The 18,015-nt window shown below is 35.3% G+C and overlaps 1 protein-coding gene across 1 annotated transcript in view; it reads left to right on the forward strand.

The window, feature by feature from the left end:
* The window catches only part of LOC140512679 (uncharacterized), a 429,100-nt gene extending 414,342 nt beyond the window's left edge, over window positions 1-14,758 (forward strand). The window contains exon 3 of the mRNA XM_072621996.1: window positions 12,514-14,758. Within this exon, the coding sequence (XP_072478097.1) occupies window positions 12,514-12,612 (99 nt within the window). The 3' untranslated portion in view covers window positions 12,613-14,758. The remainder of the gene's footprint in view (window positions 1-12,513) is intronic.
* The last annotated feature ends 3,257 nt before the right edge of the window (window positions 14,759-18,015 follow it).

Here is an 18,015-nt window from a genome sequence, read left to right on the forward strand (position 1 = left end):
GTAGGTTAGGTCTTCTCCAGGACACTATGATGACCTGAGAGGTTCCTGAATGTTAGGGATTCCCGACTATTATTAAACCCAGTAATAAACAAAGAGAACCAATGATCTTTGAAAATTCACCAATCTAGGTTGAACAAGCTAGACAAGAAGGAACACAGAAATTGGTATAGTACTTTTGGTACTAAATGCTTCTAACTATGGACCTGTCAGTTAACCAGCTCTTTCTTATATTTGCCTCTCTCTAATCCTATCATGGGGTAGCTAGGTGGTGTGGTGTATAGAGCGCCAGGTTTGTTGTCAGGAAGGCTCATCTTTGTGAGTTCAAATCTGGTCTTAGACACTTACCATCTGTGTGACTCTGGGCAAATCACTTAAAGTCGTTTGCCTCAGTTTCTTAGCTGTAAAATGAGCTAGAGAAGGAAATGGCAAACCACTCAATTAACTTTACCAAGAAAACTCCAGATGTGGGGTCTCAAAGAGGTGGATTCAACTGAAAACAACAGTCCTATCACATCTCAAATTCTCAATGATTTTTCAAAGATTACTGACAGGAATGGCACTATTATCTCATCCACCAGTTCTTCCTGTATCCTGGGAGTTCATTCATCCAGAGCTGGTGACTTGAACTCATTCAGAACATTTTAGTACTTTCATCATCTCACTATCTTCAACTTAGATTTCCCATTAACCATTTTGATTCTGACTGTTTGACTGATCCAAGTTTGACTGATTTACTATGTGGGAGTGAAAAATGGAAGGAGAATAAGTTGAGATGCTCTGTCTTATTTATTTACTTGGTCTCATCATATCATTGTCCCAGAACAATGTCCATATTTCTTCTTTAATTTTCTTGTTGCCATGCAACAAGATTCCTTTTATATTATCCACAGCATTTGTCACTAGCTTTAGTTACTGACTTTTAATGATCGTAATTCTATCCTTTCAGGACCAAGCCACTGCTTTCAAATTTTTCTCTATTTTTTGCCCTTACTTTGATCATCTATACATATCCTTAAAAATTTTTGTCTTGGTCAGTACATCCCCTATATTATTCTACCATTTTTAAAAAAGTTAATCAGCTCTTTAAAAAAATTAAATGCATATTTATTGATGTTTTTATATTGTCATCTGTCCCAATGACTTCTCTACATAGAACCACAGCATTTGTAGTAGTACATTTGTTTTGAAAAGAGAAGAGTATGTCTTATCCTCAGTCCTCTTAAGTCATGATATGGTGTACCTTAGTAAGAGTTCTGGTATCTTTCAAGTTTGTTTTCTTTTATTTTGTTTTTCATTTTGCAAATTTTTCTCCTAGTTCTGTCTACTTTGAGATTCATGTGAATCTTCACAATTTCTCTGAATTTTTAATATTTATCATTTTTTGTGGCTCTATGATTTCTTTATATTAAATATACAATTTGTTCAGCTGTTCACAAAACAATGGACACTTACTTTTTTCCAGTTTTTTGTTGTGAAAAAAAGTAGTGATATGAATATGTTTGTGCATATGGGATATTTTTCTCTGTCTTTAATGAAACTGAGTTAAAGGATATTTTCAGTTTAATGAATTGTCTTTTACAATGTTCCAAATTGTTTTCCAAAACTCCTAGACCACTTGATAGATCCACCCTCAGTGACACCCTCAGTGCTTTAGTGAGCCTGATATTTCACAATCTCTTTAATGTTTGCCATTTTCCGTTGTTTGATTATCTTTGTCAATCTGATAGGTTTACACTGAAACATAAATAATTTTAATTTATATTTCTGTTATTAATATTAGTGCTCTCTAGCATTCTTTCATATGATTATCGACCTTTTGTATTTATTCTTGTGAAAACTATATATGTATATATATATATATTTGCCACATAGATGGATTGTGATTTCTATTCCTAGAAGGGACTCCTAAATTGATGAGATCACAGATCCATTATATTTTGAGTATTATTTCATTGTTTTCAGTGCCTTAAAGTCTAATGTAGTTTCCTTGTTTATATCCCTTATGCTTGTATATGTTTACTGTTGGCTTGTCTGAGATGATTATAGTCATTCTTTTTTTTTAAAAGATCACTTGAGGCATAGCATATGAGAGACAACCCATTTTAATTCCATATGAATTCTTATGTTTTAATGGTTATGGTGGCTAGACATTTTCTTTTCCCCATGCCTGTTATAATGTTTCCTTTCAGGGATTCCTTGGTACATTTGTCTCTTCCTGGCAATTTGTAATATTTTCTTTGACTTGGAATTTGGAAGATGTTTGACAATCATATTTATTGATATACTAAATTTAAGTTTTCTTTCAGGCATTATGCTGTAAATTCTGCTTTCAAATTAGTCATTCTCATAGTCCAAGGAAGTTTTCTTTGATTTCTTGAAACACAATGTCAAAGATATGTCCAATAACAGACAACAAAACTCTCAAAAACAATGAGAAGTCCCTGTAACAGAACAATGAGAAGTACTTGTAACATTAGCATATTTGAAAACCCTGATGAAGGTAGTGTCCACAGTTCTCTAGGAGTAATAATTCTTTAGGAATCTTAGCTCTTTCTCAGACGTCCATATACCTAGCCTAAAGTGCATCTAAAGTTCTGGCAGTATTTCTGACCCTTTGGTCACAATACCCAGAAACCACTGCTGCCATCATTATTTTTAAAGAAATGGCATTATTCTATAGAAGCCCAATAAGTGCATGCCTTGTTTCCACCAATCTTTATTCTCCTACCAGGGAAAGTAAATCTTATTCTAATTCTCTCTTTCTCTATTATATGTCCAGTTCAAACATGAGACAAATGTGAAAAAGCATGAACAAAGGCATGGATACAGGAGAGGACTAGGTAAGGCCATGGAATTGGAGAGGATTCCATTTGGCACAGAAACAGGAATATACGAAAGGGAGTCATATGGCTTGAGTGTAGGTGTGTAAGTTGCAACCAAATGTTTGAGGTCTTGAAAGCCAAGGTTAGGGGTTTAAACTCTATTTGGTGAGACTTCAGAAGCCACTGAAGATATCTGAGTAGAGCAGGAATATGACCATTGTGATATATTAAGATTATTTGTATGGTAACATTAATGGTAAATTAGAGAACACATAGCCTATTTTCCAAATTGTAAGTCAAAAAAATTACAAAAATCAGTTTCAACTGTCCAACTTTACAAGCCTAGTACAAGGAATTCTTTGGAATTGCAGTAAGAGTCAACAGAGAGAGATTTATAGGATATCTTTGCATTATTTCCCTTACAGGGAAATCTCTATAACCTTTAAAAAAATCTTTACCAATATAGGGAAAATGACCCTGTGAAATGTGGAATTTACTATTATGAGTATTAAGTTTCTGTTTAGATTGTATTCTCTTTGACTGCAAGCAATCTTTACACTTACAGTAAAATGCTAGTTGACTTCAGTAACCATTCATTGACTATGGGAATTCTCTGCTTAGTCTCAAAATGCTTTCAAAAACCTCATTTATACGCCTGCATGATGTACAAGTTAAAAAATAACTGAACTTATTTACTGTATAAGTGGGGAAGTTCTCTGCTACATCTTTTAAATGTAGATCTGTGTTTTTAATTTCATATAGGATCATTTACAGTTTTTTTAATAGTATTTTATTTTTTTCCCAATTACATGTCAAGACAATTTTTAGCATTCTATTTTATAGGACTTTGAGTTCCAAATTTTTCTCCCTCCTTCATTCCTTTCCCCTCTTCTAAAAATAGTAAGCAATTTGGTATAAGTTATACATGTAAAACATATTTCCATATTAGTCACAGTCATGTAAGAAGAAAGATCAAAGGAAAAAACTCACAAAAAAAAGAATAAAGTGAAAAAACCATGCTTCAATTTGCATTCAGAATCCATCAGCTCTTTATCTGAAGGTGGATAGCATTTTCCTTTGTGTTTCCTATGTATTTGTCTTGTATCATTGCATTGCTGAGAAGTATTGAAGTGTTGATCATCCCACAATGTTTTTGGTACTGTGTACAATGTTTTCCTAATACTGCTTATTGCACTTTGCATCAGTTTGTAGGGTCTTTCTCGGTTTTTCTGAAATCTGCCTGTCCATTGCTTCTTATTGCATGATAGTATTCCATTATATTCATTACATTACAGCTTATTTATAGGTTTTTAAGGCAATTTCCATTTCTCTTACATTTACATTGTGCTCTAAGATGTATGGATCCTTTTACTTTATAGAATAGTGATCCCCACCTTGCACATTTCTTGTGTGCTCATGTTACTTTATCAGAAATATTCACATTGTCATTGTCCTGTCTGCACAAGGGTATGTCTTTATGTACTTTTATTATAATTTGATCAAGAAACGGTCTTACATGCTCAATAAGGTTTGAATAGCCTACCAACTAGTTCATGGGATCATATATTTAGAGCAAAAGGGGACATTAGCACTCATATAATCCAACCCTTATCTTTTACACATAAGGAAGCTGAGTCCCTGAGATGTTATGTCCAAGATTACATAGGCAAGAACCAGGAAATGAACTCAGGTCCTTGAATACCAACTCCAGCATTCTTTCCTCTGCAACGCATTGCCTCTCACATTCATTATAATATTGTTAATAGCAAGTTACATTAGAATAATATTTTGCCTATTTCCAATTCTAATGCCTATAACAAAGAGAGAATCAGTCCTTAAGTAGATCTCTACAAAAAGTGTGTTTATATGTGTGTGTGTGTGTGTGTGTGTGTGTGTGTGTGTGTGTGTTTCAGGCTTTCTTGCATGTGTTTACAAAAATAAAGCAATGAGAAAAGTATGTTTTATGTTTTATACCGATGTTCAAAAAACATTTGGAAGTTATTTTTTTCATGAAATTCTCTAGACTATTCACAAAAAGAAATTAACCTCTCATTTATTTGCCCAGCATGCATTATTACTGTTTATTCTTTATTCTCAAAGAGAACCGATGACATCAGTAGGGTGATGTCTTGACTTGCAAGGAAACTGGATTTAAGAGAGGCAGAGCTATTCCAAGTCATCAGCCTTACTCTCGCCTCCAGAGTCATCTGAGTCCAGTGGCAAGACATAGGTCAGGACAACTGGCAATGACCACTGCCCAGCATACATACGTTCATGCTAGAAAGGCAATAAATAATATAAAACTCATTTATTTAATTTTGTTTGTGTTACTTCAAAGGAAAGGACCTGTTAGTATAATTTGGGATGACTGGTTATATATATATATATATGTATATATATATATATATATATATATATTTTAAATACTGCTCTATATTAACACTAATTCAAAGGAACCAAACATAGGGGTCATATCCTGGAAGCTTAAGCATGTATCTTAAAAGCTATGCATTCTAATACTAAACATGGATTTACATGATAGCAAACACATGTAGAGGAGTAAATTCATGCATGACAGCTTGGGTGGCAAGTTTGATAGAAATGAAACCACAGATATGGCTCTGGCCCTGGCTAGCCTTCCCTCTCTACCTGCATTCTCCATGTGGTTTCAAAATTGTTTATTTATGACATTTTGAAGATGTTTTCCAGACCACTCTCTTGGTTGGCTATTAATGAGTCACATTCCTATTCTGTCTTATCTTCAGTAAATTCTCTAACTCTACCTAACAAAGACACAAGGGATGGGGATGGGGAGGAGGGAAGAAGGGGATGAGGAGTAAAAGTTTGGAAACACTTAGCTCATATCAACGTGAGCCTAATGTTGGCAAAATGTGCCTTTTTGTGATCATGATGAATACTCTTCAAATGACATCATTTTTGTTCTAATGCTTCTATCCAATTAGGAGAAAACTTTTAGTTATCTCTACTAATATGATACTTATGACAAATCTCAAATCATTTCCTGCTGATTAATAAAATGCAGTTTGCCTTAAAAAAACCATATATTTACTATCCACACCAATGATTTTCACAGGTCAGTCATAGCACTGAAGCATATGTGGGATGGGGAGGAGTACTTAGGTCTATGAAAAATAGGAGACAGTTATTTTGGAGGACCAGTTCTAAAACTATGGGATTCCATTATTACAGCACAACTTAAAACCAAGTATGATCTGTTTAGACCAAGATCTATCAACTACATATGGTATGAAATGATATATGTTGAGTATATACAAGCTAAATGAGCAAGTCAGGCACAGAACAAGAAGAGGTTTCAATAAACTAGTTATTAGGATTCATATGATACAACTGGAAATCAAGAGAATATATGGCAACTAAAACAAAATTAAACAACAGGAAAATATATTGGACAACAACCAGTCCACAACAGGTTAACTTTAAAGGATATGAAAAATAGTTCTTCAGTTAACAAGCATTTATTAAACACTTACTGTGTACCAGGCACTATGTTAAGCTATGGGGATGCAAAAAAGGGGAAAAAACAGTTCATACTCTCAAGGAGCTGAAAGTATAATGTGAAGCAGGGTACATGTATTGTTAATGTATGCATAGTTGAAGGAGGGGGAGTTAAAGATCTTCTCAGCTCATTAATAGGCCTCAATACCTTTTGTTAATTTCTATTGAGACAATGGATAATAGGATCCTGCCTTTTGGCTCTGAAAAGTATATAAATTCTCTGAGGTGAGGTTTTACTTTGGGACTTACTCATTGGAAGTCTTTGTTTAGCCAGATGAGACTCTGAGTAACTGCTAAGGAGACTTTGGATTTGAAAGCAGATGCTTCTCTCTCTGGTAACCTGCATGTATGTAACAGTCAGACGGCTGAATCTGTCTGTTGATCTGTGATGTGTGTATTACTTATGATCAGACAGTTGGAAGCCCTGTCTATTGATCTTTATTTCCTCTGTTTGTATTTTCTCCAAACTTCAGGGTGTTGACATTTCCCTCTGAACAAAGTGAATGATCTATGTGATTGCTTAAAATAGAGTGCTGACTCCTCAAAAGTTGCTTTCCTTTTAGAAAAGCAGATCTAAGAATCTGTGCAGCAGACCCTCCTGTGTATGTTTGGGTCCTGGTTGATACAATCGACAACCTACAAACAACCATGTACAAAGAAGGAAATTCAGAATCAATTGAAAATCACTCTGAGTGGCTACTTTGGCATTGGTTGGTAATTGTCCCTCGTTCTCAAAGAGGACTAAAATGACATCACCAAGATAAACTCAAGTTTCAGTGTATCTGACTGTGGCTAATCAGATGAATACGAGCTCGGGATGCTCTGCCACAGATTGGGCACAGATAGCCCATGTGAATGTTTGGGGTGAATACTCCAAATTTATGTATCCTATGTTTACTTTGTGTTGTCTCAATTCTGCTTTGCTCATAGAGCACAGCACCCTTTCTGATGTGGGCACTCTATGCTGAGTGGTCCTGTGTCAGAGTCTCCCACGTCACACAATCAAATCCAAAGTTCTTGAGAGAGACCTTGAGAGTGTCCTTGTGTCACTTCTTCTGATCACCATGTGATCACCTGCCCCATGAAAGTTCTCCATAACATAGTCTCTTGGGCAAACATACATTTTGCATTTTAACAACATGACCAGCCCATCAGAGTTGCATTTTGGCATTAAGGGAGGTAAGGAAAGTCTTCTTGTAGAAAGTTGGATTTTAGTGAGATGAAAAAAGTCAGGGAATCCAGGAGGTGATGATTATACACAGAAGAGAATTCCAGGCATGAGATACAGCCAGTGGAAAATGCAGGGAGTCAGGAGATGGTATCTCTTGTATAAGGAACAGTAAAGAGACAAGTATCACTGATTCACAGGGCACATGGAAGGGAGGTGGTACTAAGGTGTAACAATAATAGAAAAGTAGGAAGGAGTCAGGCTATAAACGGTTTTGAATATCAGAGGATTTTATATTTGATCCTGAAGGTGAGAGGGAGTCAATGGACTTTATTGAATAGGGTGGTGTAAGATGGGGAGGAGCCTTGGTGATATAGTCAGATCTGTGCCTTTTTAGAAAGATAAATTTAATAACTGAGTGGAGGATGGACAGGAGCAAGGAAAATATGACACAGGGACAACAATCAGCACCTTCCTGTAATAGTGTGGCCATGAAGTGATGAGAGTCTGCACCAGTGTGGTGGCAATGTTAAAGAACAGAAGGTGGCATAGAAAAGAAATATTTAGAAGGTAAAAGTGGCAAGACTTGGCAACAAATTGGAGCAGGGAAGGAGAGGAAGGAAATAGTGAGTAGTTAAGGATGATAACTAAGTTTGAAGTGTGAATGCCTAGGAAGATAACAGTGTCCTGGAGAGTAATAGGAAAGTTTGAAAAGGAGAAGAGTTTGGGAGGAAATATAATAAATTCAGCATCAAACTTGAAGAACACTGAAAAAAAATTAGATTTGATGATTAAGAGATCATTTTTAACTTTGGATACAGCAGTTTCCACTGTTTGAAGGCAGACTGAATAAAGTTTAGCAAAAAGTAAGAGAAGTGGAAACACCAAGTATTGAACACTTTCTCGAAGATTTTTTGCAATAAAAGGGAGAAGAGATAATATGACAGCTAGAAAAGATGATATGATCAAGTGAGGGTTATTATTGTTGTTTTCAGGATTGGAGAGATATGGACAATTTTTCAGAGAGAGGGAATGATAGAAGGTACAATCTGATGAAAGAGATGTGTAGGTACAGGTGTTGGCCTCAGCAAAGAGAAGGTTCTAGTCCCATATCCTAAAGATATCAAAGAAAGAGGAAAAGAACTCATACATACAAAAATATTTATAGCAATTATTTTTGTGATGGCAAAGCAATTAGAAATTAACATTAATTGGGAATGACAATAAATTATAATATATGGATGTGACAGGATACTTACTAGGTTCTAAGAAATTATAAAAGGGATGATTTCAGGGAAATCTTGGAAGACTTACATGAAAGGATGCAGAGTGCAGTGAGGCAGGAAAACAGCGTATGTAATGACAACAACTTTGTAAAGACAAACAACTTTGAACACTGTAAGATCAATGCAACTGAACAACCATAATTCTAAAGGAATGATAATCCTATCTTTTCCTGATATGGAGAAGACTTTATGTGTGAGAAAGCAGGAGGAAGGAGGAAGAAGAGGGTATTTAGACTGGACTGTGCTGGAGAATATCGAAAATGGAAGCCACAAAGTGAATAGTGTTGTCTTCACCCAGCACTGGTAATAACTAGAGTCACAGTCCCAAGGAAGCCAAGAGGCCTATTGTAGGAGTCTTTTACCAGGGGAGTGGCCCCACACTGGCTCTATTCTAAGGTTGGACTAAATGGTTAGCGATGTATTTCCTGATTCTCAAATTTGAAAATTATGTAATAGTGAAAGGTAAAAGACCTCTCTAATTCAATGATATAATGGAGAAGTGGAAAGAATTCATATAAATAACTAATTAATGTCTATTGTGTAGTCAAAAAATAGCATTTATTAAAAAATATCCTGTGTGCAAAATATAGGGAACTATAAGACAAAAATTAAACAGTGATTTACCTCAGTGAATTTACATAATGCAGGGAAATACAAAATGTACACAAATGAATAAGTAAAAAGCTTATTAAATATTAAGTGATTTCATATAGGCAGAGAACATTAATTACTGTGCAGGGGTGAAGCAGAAAGGCCTCAAGGGAGAATTGGCACCTGAGCTGAGCCTTGAAAGAAGTCACAGAGTTCAGGGTGGGGAACCTGCAGCCTCGAGGCCATATGTGGCCCTCTAGGTCCTCAAGTATGACTCATTTTGAATTCAGACTCAATTGAGGACTTAGAGGGCCACATGTGGTCTCAAGGCTACAGGTTCCCCATCTTCCAGGGGAGGCAAAAGTGAGGGAGAAGAGCAATCCAGTTGTGAAAAGACTATGTAAAAGCATTAGGGAGAGATGACATGCTCTGTAGGGAGCAGAAGCTAATCACTTTGATTGGAAAGAACACTACGAAGCTAACATATCTGGAAAGGTAATCTGGAGCCAAATTGCTTGGGCTTTAAATGTCAAACAGAGAAGTCTGTATTTTATCTTAACAACAGTAGAGAGCCACTAGAGAGTTCTGAGCAGGAGGAGTGGTGCAGTCAATACTTAAGGAATATCGATATATCTCTCTATATCTATATACACATATAAACATAAATATATTTATAAATTATAGTATGTATTATAATTTATATATAAATAATAAGTATAATATAGTAAATGTATTATAAATATATGATATATTAAACATATTTATATATAATAGCTTTAGGAATATCAGTTTGACCCCTCTGTGGAATACAGATTAGAGACTGGAAACAGGGGACTCAACCAGGAGGCCATTGGAGTAGACTAAACTAGAGGGTATTGGAGGTTGTGGCATAAGAGATTATCACAAATAAACATTTTTCAAGATACTTCCCATGATATAAAAAAATCGTTAATCTGGGTAAAATTATAATTATATTGAAAGACATCTTTATTCATTTTACCTCTAATTCCTATGACTATATAACTACATATAAAGGCATATAATAGGTTTTCCTTTAGTTTATTGACACTGTAATAACTAGTACCATTTGGAAGGGTTATCAATGGAGAGCCAAAGTTGAGCTATTTTAATGAGACCATAGCTTCTTCTTTGAAGGATCTATGATTTCCCAATTGTTGTACTGCTCTCAAGATTTCTCTAGAATTTTAAAAAGATTAAAAAAGAAGAAGGAGTAAGGAAAGAGGTCGTTCACTAGTTGACTCACATCTTTATTGGACAGCATGAAGAAATGGCTCTGGCCCACAATTGGCAACCTTTTCCTCAGAAATTAATGTACCAGCTTAGGCCCATCATGTCATTCTAAATAAGTAAGAACCAAAATCCCAAACAGGGTTCATCACTTCATGAGGTCAACAAATTGATCAGGGGACTCCTCTGACTAGCCTCTTACATAAAAGAGATTGCATAGTAGTTCAGACAGAGAAGATGAGTATCCCCTCTGTGTTGATAAGGAAGGCTTCATTTAGGAAGTGAGATTTCACTTGTGCCTTGAAGGATAGGTATGATTTTGATAAATAGAGATACTGGGGCTGATTTCTGGTGGAATGAATGGAAGAACAGATGTAAAGTCATATGTTTTCAGGTAATAGAGAGTATGTCAGTTTGGTTGAGTTCATGAAGGCCAAAGTGGGAAATAAGGCTGGAAAGGCTGATTTGAGATAGATTGGGTAGCCTTAAATTTAAGATTTTGGAAATCATTCAGTAATGAATGAAGAGTCATCAAAGGTTAGGTTTTGTGAAAAGGGGGGCAAGCATTGTTCTAGGGTGATCAGTCTTCTAGTACGTTTTGTCATACAGAATGGATAAGAACAGGAAAAGACTGGAAACAAGGAGAAAATACTATACACACTTGTGCAAGTATACACATATATATATATATGCATATACATGTACCTATACATGTGTATGATATGATCACAAATATAAAGGGGAGGAGAAATTAGAAGTCATTTCTTTCAACTCCTTCATTCAAGAGATGAGTACTTGAAAATAGTAAAACCACTTGTAAAAAAAAATCTGTACTTTACTCTGTTACTTTGTTCCCCTTGTACAAATTAAAGTGAACTTATTTATTTGATATATATGCATGTGTGTACATGCATGTGTGTGTGCACATGCATACATACATACATACATACTCTGTCCCTTCTAACCATGGAAACCATCTCCTTTCCCAAGTTCTTCCCTTTCCAATCTCCTTCCTCTCTGCCTTCAACAAACAACATGTACTTGCTTCCAAGTATGTAATCACAATGAATGGACATATGCTATGGGTCTGACTCTGCCCCTGTTGCACAAACCAGCTGACTGAGCAAAGTCAAGGGGACTTGATAGGGATTCCTTTTGACTAAACAAACAAAACTCTTTGTGTGTGTGTGTGTGTGTGTGTGTGTGTGTGTGTGTGTGTGTGTGAACTTGAAATTACCTATACCAATAAAATCACCAATCTAATCTTCAGACTGTACGTAGCAAATTCACATTTCATTTTAGAATTTACATTGAACTTTTATGCAATTATATTTACATGCATGAAATATCTTTAAACATCACACTAGCTAGTTCATTTGTTTAGAAATATATACATTTAAGAAATATATACATTTAAAAATAGCTACATTGTTTAGAAATATATACATTGTTTAGAAATATATACATTTAAGAAATATATACCTTTAGAAACATATACACTGTTTAGAAATATATACATTTAGAAATATATACATTCAACCAGTGTTCACTAAACAGCCACTCCATGCAAAGCATTGTGTTAGTTTTCATGGGAAGTAGCATGGGGAATAAAACACTTTCTTCCAGAAGTGTGTGAAGTGGTTGAGCACGTAGCCTCCAGTATTTTTTAGGCATCATAAGTGCTTGAAAATAACATGTGAGGCTGAGGGATCACACCTCCACCTTTTATAGAATTGAGGCAGAGGAATCATGAGGTATCCACTTCACTTTAAAATAGTTTGGCCTTGTGGCTACATCCCTCCCCCCCAACCTGTCATTCATTCTATGTTCTCTTTTTTGTTTCTTTGTTTTTATCCTTTAGGGTTGTATGAAAACTTTCCGACCAATGCAGAACCAGAATGCTGTGATGTCAGATGGGGACTATTGTCAGATACTGGCTCCAAAGGGACTACAAAAATAAATGAATCGTGTCACAGGACATCGCTCACAGTTTCATCAGCATCAAGACTGACCAACAGTAGACTCAAATTGTGTGTGCTTGTACTGATTCTCTTGCATACAGTACTAACAGTCTCAGCAGCACAGAACACAACAGGACTGGGCTTTGGCAACATTCCCACATTGGACGACAATTCAACTAATGAGGAATAAATGGAAGGCTGTGTCATGATAGACACTCAGCAGGCCCACGTGAAATGAATAACTGCTGTAAAATGTACCAGAAACTGGGTGCTTTTACCCTTAAATCACTTATTGCAAGGCCTTTGGGGTAAAATTTAAAAGATGGGCCAGAATCCAACTAACAAGGACACAAACACAGCTTTTTATTGACTAAAAGGCTGTATGGTGATTCAAATTTCTCACACCATTTTATACACTGTGTTTTAATGTTTGGAGTTTGGTTTTTGTTTTTTGTTTCTGTTTTTTTGTTGTGCTTTTTCTTTTTGTTAGTCTGTTTATTGTTTTGCACTTGTTACTACAGGATCTTTATTTTTTGAGATGGTTTCTCAAAGCTAAACTAAGTCTTTTCACTGTCTATATATTTCTAGTCATTGTGTGTGTTCATCTGATAGTTCTGTCTTTTATGTCCTGTCAGTTTCTATTAGAGGAATGGTTGCTATGACTTTATGGCATAGCAAAAAACAAAAAAAAAAAAAAAAAAAGAAAAAAGAAAACAAACAAAAACAAACAAAAAAAAAACAAAAATGAAACAAAAAAAACAAAAAAAAAACAAAAAAGAAAAAAAAAGAAAAAAACCTAACTGTCCCTTCTACCCATGGAAACCATCTCCTTCCCCAAGCCCTTCCCTTTCCAGTGTCCTTCCCCTTCCCCTTAAGCAAACAACATCTGCTTGCTTCTGTCTGTGTAATCACAATGAATGGGCACACTCTATCGGTGTGACTCTGCCACTGTTGCACAAACCAGCTGACTGAGCAAACCCAAAAGGGGCATGACGGGGGTTCCTTTTAGCTGAACAAACAAGTGCTCTCCATATAAGGTGGAATCGGACAGTTAACAAATTTTTACATAAAATGAAACAAAACAAAGCAAAAAAAAGCAAAAACTATAACAAACTGTGTTGCTCCAGTTCCCATTTCAAACAAGTCCAGTCCTTTCTCACTGGTCAGTTGAACAGGAGCAGCCTTTTTTAGAATACAGTACGTGAAAGCAGTGAAACTCAGCAAGTAGACTATTTGCGAGGCCTTCTTTTTGGAGGCATAAGGTTGGCATTCATTGTGAATTACGTTTTCAGTTCTGCAACAGTTACGTAACCAGCAAATATCTGTAATGTTTGGAAGAAGACAAATTAAGAAAAGATGTTGGCATCACTTTTTTCCCCCTTCTTGGCAAAGAAAGTAGAAAACATTCAAGCACCTACCATGCAAAGGATGATTCTGATTTTGAATCCATTATTTTTCTGACATGTTGTTAAAAGCAACTCCAGTTCTTAAGGGTGCACAGCAATGCATTAGCACAGATGAACAACCTGTTGTTATTGTTTTGTTTTTTTTTAAATAAATAAGTCAGCTGTTTTCATTAGTGTGCAATAAACAGCTATCCTATCTAGCTTTCAGTAGACTTGGGAGAAGATTAATCTGGTTGCCATTTCCATTGCTTTTTTGTGGGAACATTTCACCCGCTGAGTGTGTAAAACTTTTCTTTTTAAAAAAGGCTTTTTAGAGTTTACAATAGAATCAATGGAAGGAAATGTTATTAAGGGCTGTTTTTAAAAATAATAATAAAAATTTAAAAACAACAAAAAACTTTACATTCCTTCCTATTCTCTAACTACACTTGGGAAAGTGCACTTCAGAGATGTTTTCTGTGTAGCTGGGAGATGGAGGAAAAATATAAAAAAAAAACTGTTCTCTTAACAAATAAAGTTTAGTTACCAACTTTCTAGCTACGAAATACTCCTTGGTAACCATTTTCGTTCTGACAGAGTTTAATCCCTCCAACAGAGTAATTACCCTGCCACATAACTACATATAGTAATGCATATTTTGTTTCAGAAAATAAAAGAGATTTCTGTTCCAATCTGTTCAAAATTGACAAGAGAAAAAAGCTACTCTTTAATAAAGTGATAGAATTGTTCAGATGTCAAAGTGCAAATATTTTACAAGACTCTTTGTTTTGATAGTGTTTTACTGAAAGTGAGAAGCTTGCAATGATCTGTGCAATAGAAAAAAATGCACCTGAAAATGGGAAACACACACACACACACACACACACACACACATACACAACATTTAACTCTTGTCTTATTTCCATCTTTTTCTCCCCATGCAAACAAACAAAACTCTATTTTCATGCTAGGAAACGTGGTGCTTTTTTCTCTGGGTTGCTGAGGATGCGGGAGGGGTGGATTTGGGGTGCGACACATCAAGTAATTGCATTGAACTGTTGCAAGCGTGGCACATTTGTAGAAATAAAAAATTAAAAAGCCTTAACTAGTGGTAGAATGTAGATTTCCACAAGGGCAGGGATAGCCATTGGAAAGTTATGGAGCAATAATGAGGCAGCACTGCAAGGATGCAGGGTAGCTTGAGTCATGACTGAGAAAGCGCTTACCAGGTACGCTCTTGTTCAACTGACCTCCTAATTATAGTAATTATCTTGTGTGTATGGTCAGTAAACAGTTTGTTATAACCTTTATCTACCTCTGCTGTGCAAAGACCATTCAATAGTTGATTTTTTTGTTGGTGTTCACAACAGATCATTTCCATCTTTTCAGGAAACAATCTACCAATACAATAGTAGCAAGTCCTTTTCATCTCAATTTTTCTGGCATTATCCAGAAGTTATTCTCTCTAAGCATTGGACAAAGTGACCAAAAAAAAAAAAAGAAAAAAGAAAGAAAAAAGAAAAAAATGAGCTATATTCACAGAGTGGTACCTTTTCCCTTCTTTTGTTTTTTTCTTAAAAATTATTTGTTGAAAAAGTCTTTCTTTAAACAAAGAAGTGGGATAGGTCTCTTCCACTGTCTGGTGTGCTTGATGATATGGTAAAAAGACAACTGATCAAAAAAAAAAATCACCACTGCGTTGCATGAATAGAAGTATAGTCCAAACACATAACTGCAAAAATTGAGTGAAATAATAGAGGCAGTGTGGTATAGTGGATAGAGCCCTGGTTTTGGAATCAAGAAGTATGAACTCAAATCTTGGCCCTATACGTACTACCTGTGAGACTGTGGGCAAGTCACATGACCTCTTTGAGTCTCAGTTTCCTCATCTGTAAAATGAGGGAGTTGGACTGTATGATCTCTAAAATCTCTTCCAACTCTAAATCCTATGACCCAGTAAATACAGGCGAAATTGAAAAAGTATAAATTTGGGGGCAAAAATGAATCCCTTATCTCCACCAAGTCAGCCTGCATTGAAATGGTTTATAAGTCCTGTTGTTTTCTGTTTGTTTGTCTGTTTGTGTCAATTTATTTGGTTATTCTTATGATTTGGAAATGATCCCATGCCTGGTATGATTACTGCTGTGATGCGTGTAACTGCTCCAACATAGTGTCTCCACTCCAAATGTGGGTGATGCAGCTTCTCTTGGTGGCAGCTGGGGAATCCTGTGTAGGCAATGACTCCTTTCTGAAATTAAGCAACATGTAATCATGTATGATGCAAGTTTCATTTCATCCATTTCTCTCATCTGTAATAGATTTCCCAGCACAAACTTAAGCATGCTTGGTGTTGTGCACCTATTACTTTAACAAGAATAAATTCACCCCCTGCCCTTGCTGTACCTGTCATCTTGTTCCATTTCTCCTTGTACCGTATGTCCAATGCATACATGATAATGAATTACAATATTAAAACAAATATTTCTGCAAGGAAGTTTAAAAAAAAAAAAAGAAAAACAAGATTTATTTTATAATCATATGGATGAGACTTCCCCCCATGTCTATGATTGTCTTATTTTCTGCAATAGTGAAATTCCAGAGTTTATGCAATATGTCAACACTGCTAAACCAAATGTCAGATAACATAACTAGAGTTATATATTATTCCTTATTCCATTTATCTTTGGTAATACATTATGTTGGCTTTTTTCTTTCACTAAAGAGAAAAGTTTTGATTTTGGGAGGGTTGTTTAATTTTTTCTTTTTTGCAAATACAGTAAGTGAAGGCTGTCCTTTCAACCAACCCAACATAATTAATAAGGGGGGGTTAGCATATTATTTTTGGTTTATTTCAATGAAATAGATTAGTGCAGTCTCCACATTTAAAAAAAAAAGCATCACACAAAGGGAAGTTTTACCTCAATATTAATATGAATGGTTAAAAAAAATGTTTCCCCCTGAAAAATAAGAAGTATGGAGCTAAAAAATCAGAAACACATACAAAATACCTGACGTGGAAGGTTACATTTGGTATGCATGGGTTTCTGAATATCTGGTTAATATTACAATATAGATGGGTCACTGGTACTGTTTACTTTTGTTACAGGTAACTATTATCAACATTTCTGTTACAATAAACACTGCTTCTGCACATTGAAAAAAATACTAATGCTGCAGACAGGTATTTGATTATATATGCATGCTTATGTATATATAATGAGAAGGGGAGATTTATATCTATGGCACATCTATATGTAGTTCTATAGAAATACATGTATATATATATATATCATCAACCAAGTAAACCTTGAACAATGATACTCTTCCTTCACACAGATTACACATATTATTACTGTGAAAGGTTATATTTTGTTTGCTATTGTTTGATAGCGTGCTATTTTGAAAACAAAACCTACTGTGACATGGAAGACAGATCAAAAGAAATTTCTCCATCACCAAAGGACAAACAATCCAAAACTGACAAAAGTCTTCTCCATCAGCCAAGAGTAAGGGCATTTGGAAGAGGATGGAAAGAGATGTCATGGGCCACTTAGGGACTGAGTGAATGAACTACATAAAAATTAACTGGTAGGGAGCTTTAAGAGATTGGTTGTAGTTCAGGATCATATCTACAATAATTTTAAAATTGTTTGTAAGCATTTGCCACAAAAGCTCTGGGCCTATTGAGAGAACGTAAGGCATAGAAGGGACAAAACCAACCAACCAAACATACAAACAAACAAAAAACTATTACAAAGCATGATTTTAAAATATTTATCTGACACTTCAACTTCATTACACCACATGGCAATATCTATCTGATATCTACCCATTCAGGTGAAAAGTGAAGGATTTTGACAACTGAATATTTTGTCTACACCACACTAAACAGCTTCATATTTAGAAAAATCTAGAAAAATAATCACATTTAATTTATTTCACTAATAATGGTGTGTTGCATAGATATCAATTTTATCTCCATAGTTAAAAATATAAGGTTTTTGAAGGTATTAGACT

Source organism: Notamacropus eugenii, chromosome 6, assembly GCF_028372415.1.
Source record: "Notamacropus eugenii isolate mMacEug1 chromosome 6, mMacEug1.pri_v2, whole genome shotgun sequence".
Taxonomy (NCBI): domain Eukaryota; kingdom Metazoa; phylum Chordata; class Mammalia; order Diprotodontia; family Macropodidae; genus Notamacropus; species Notamacropus eugenii.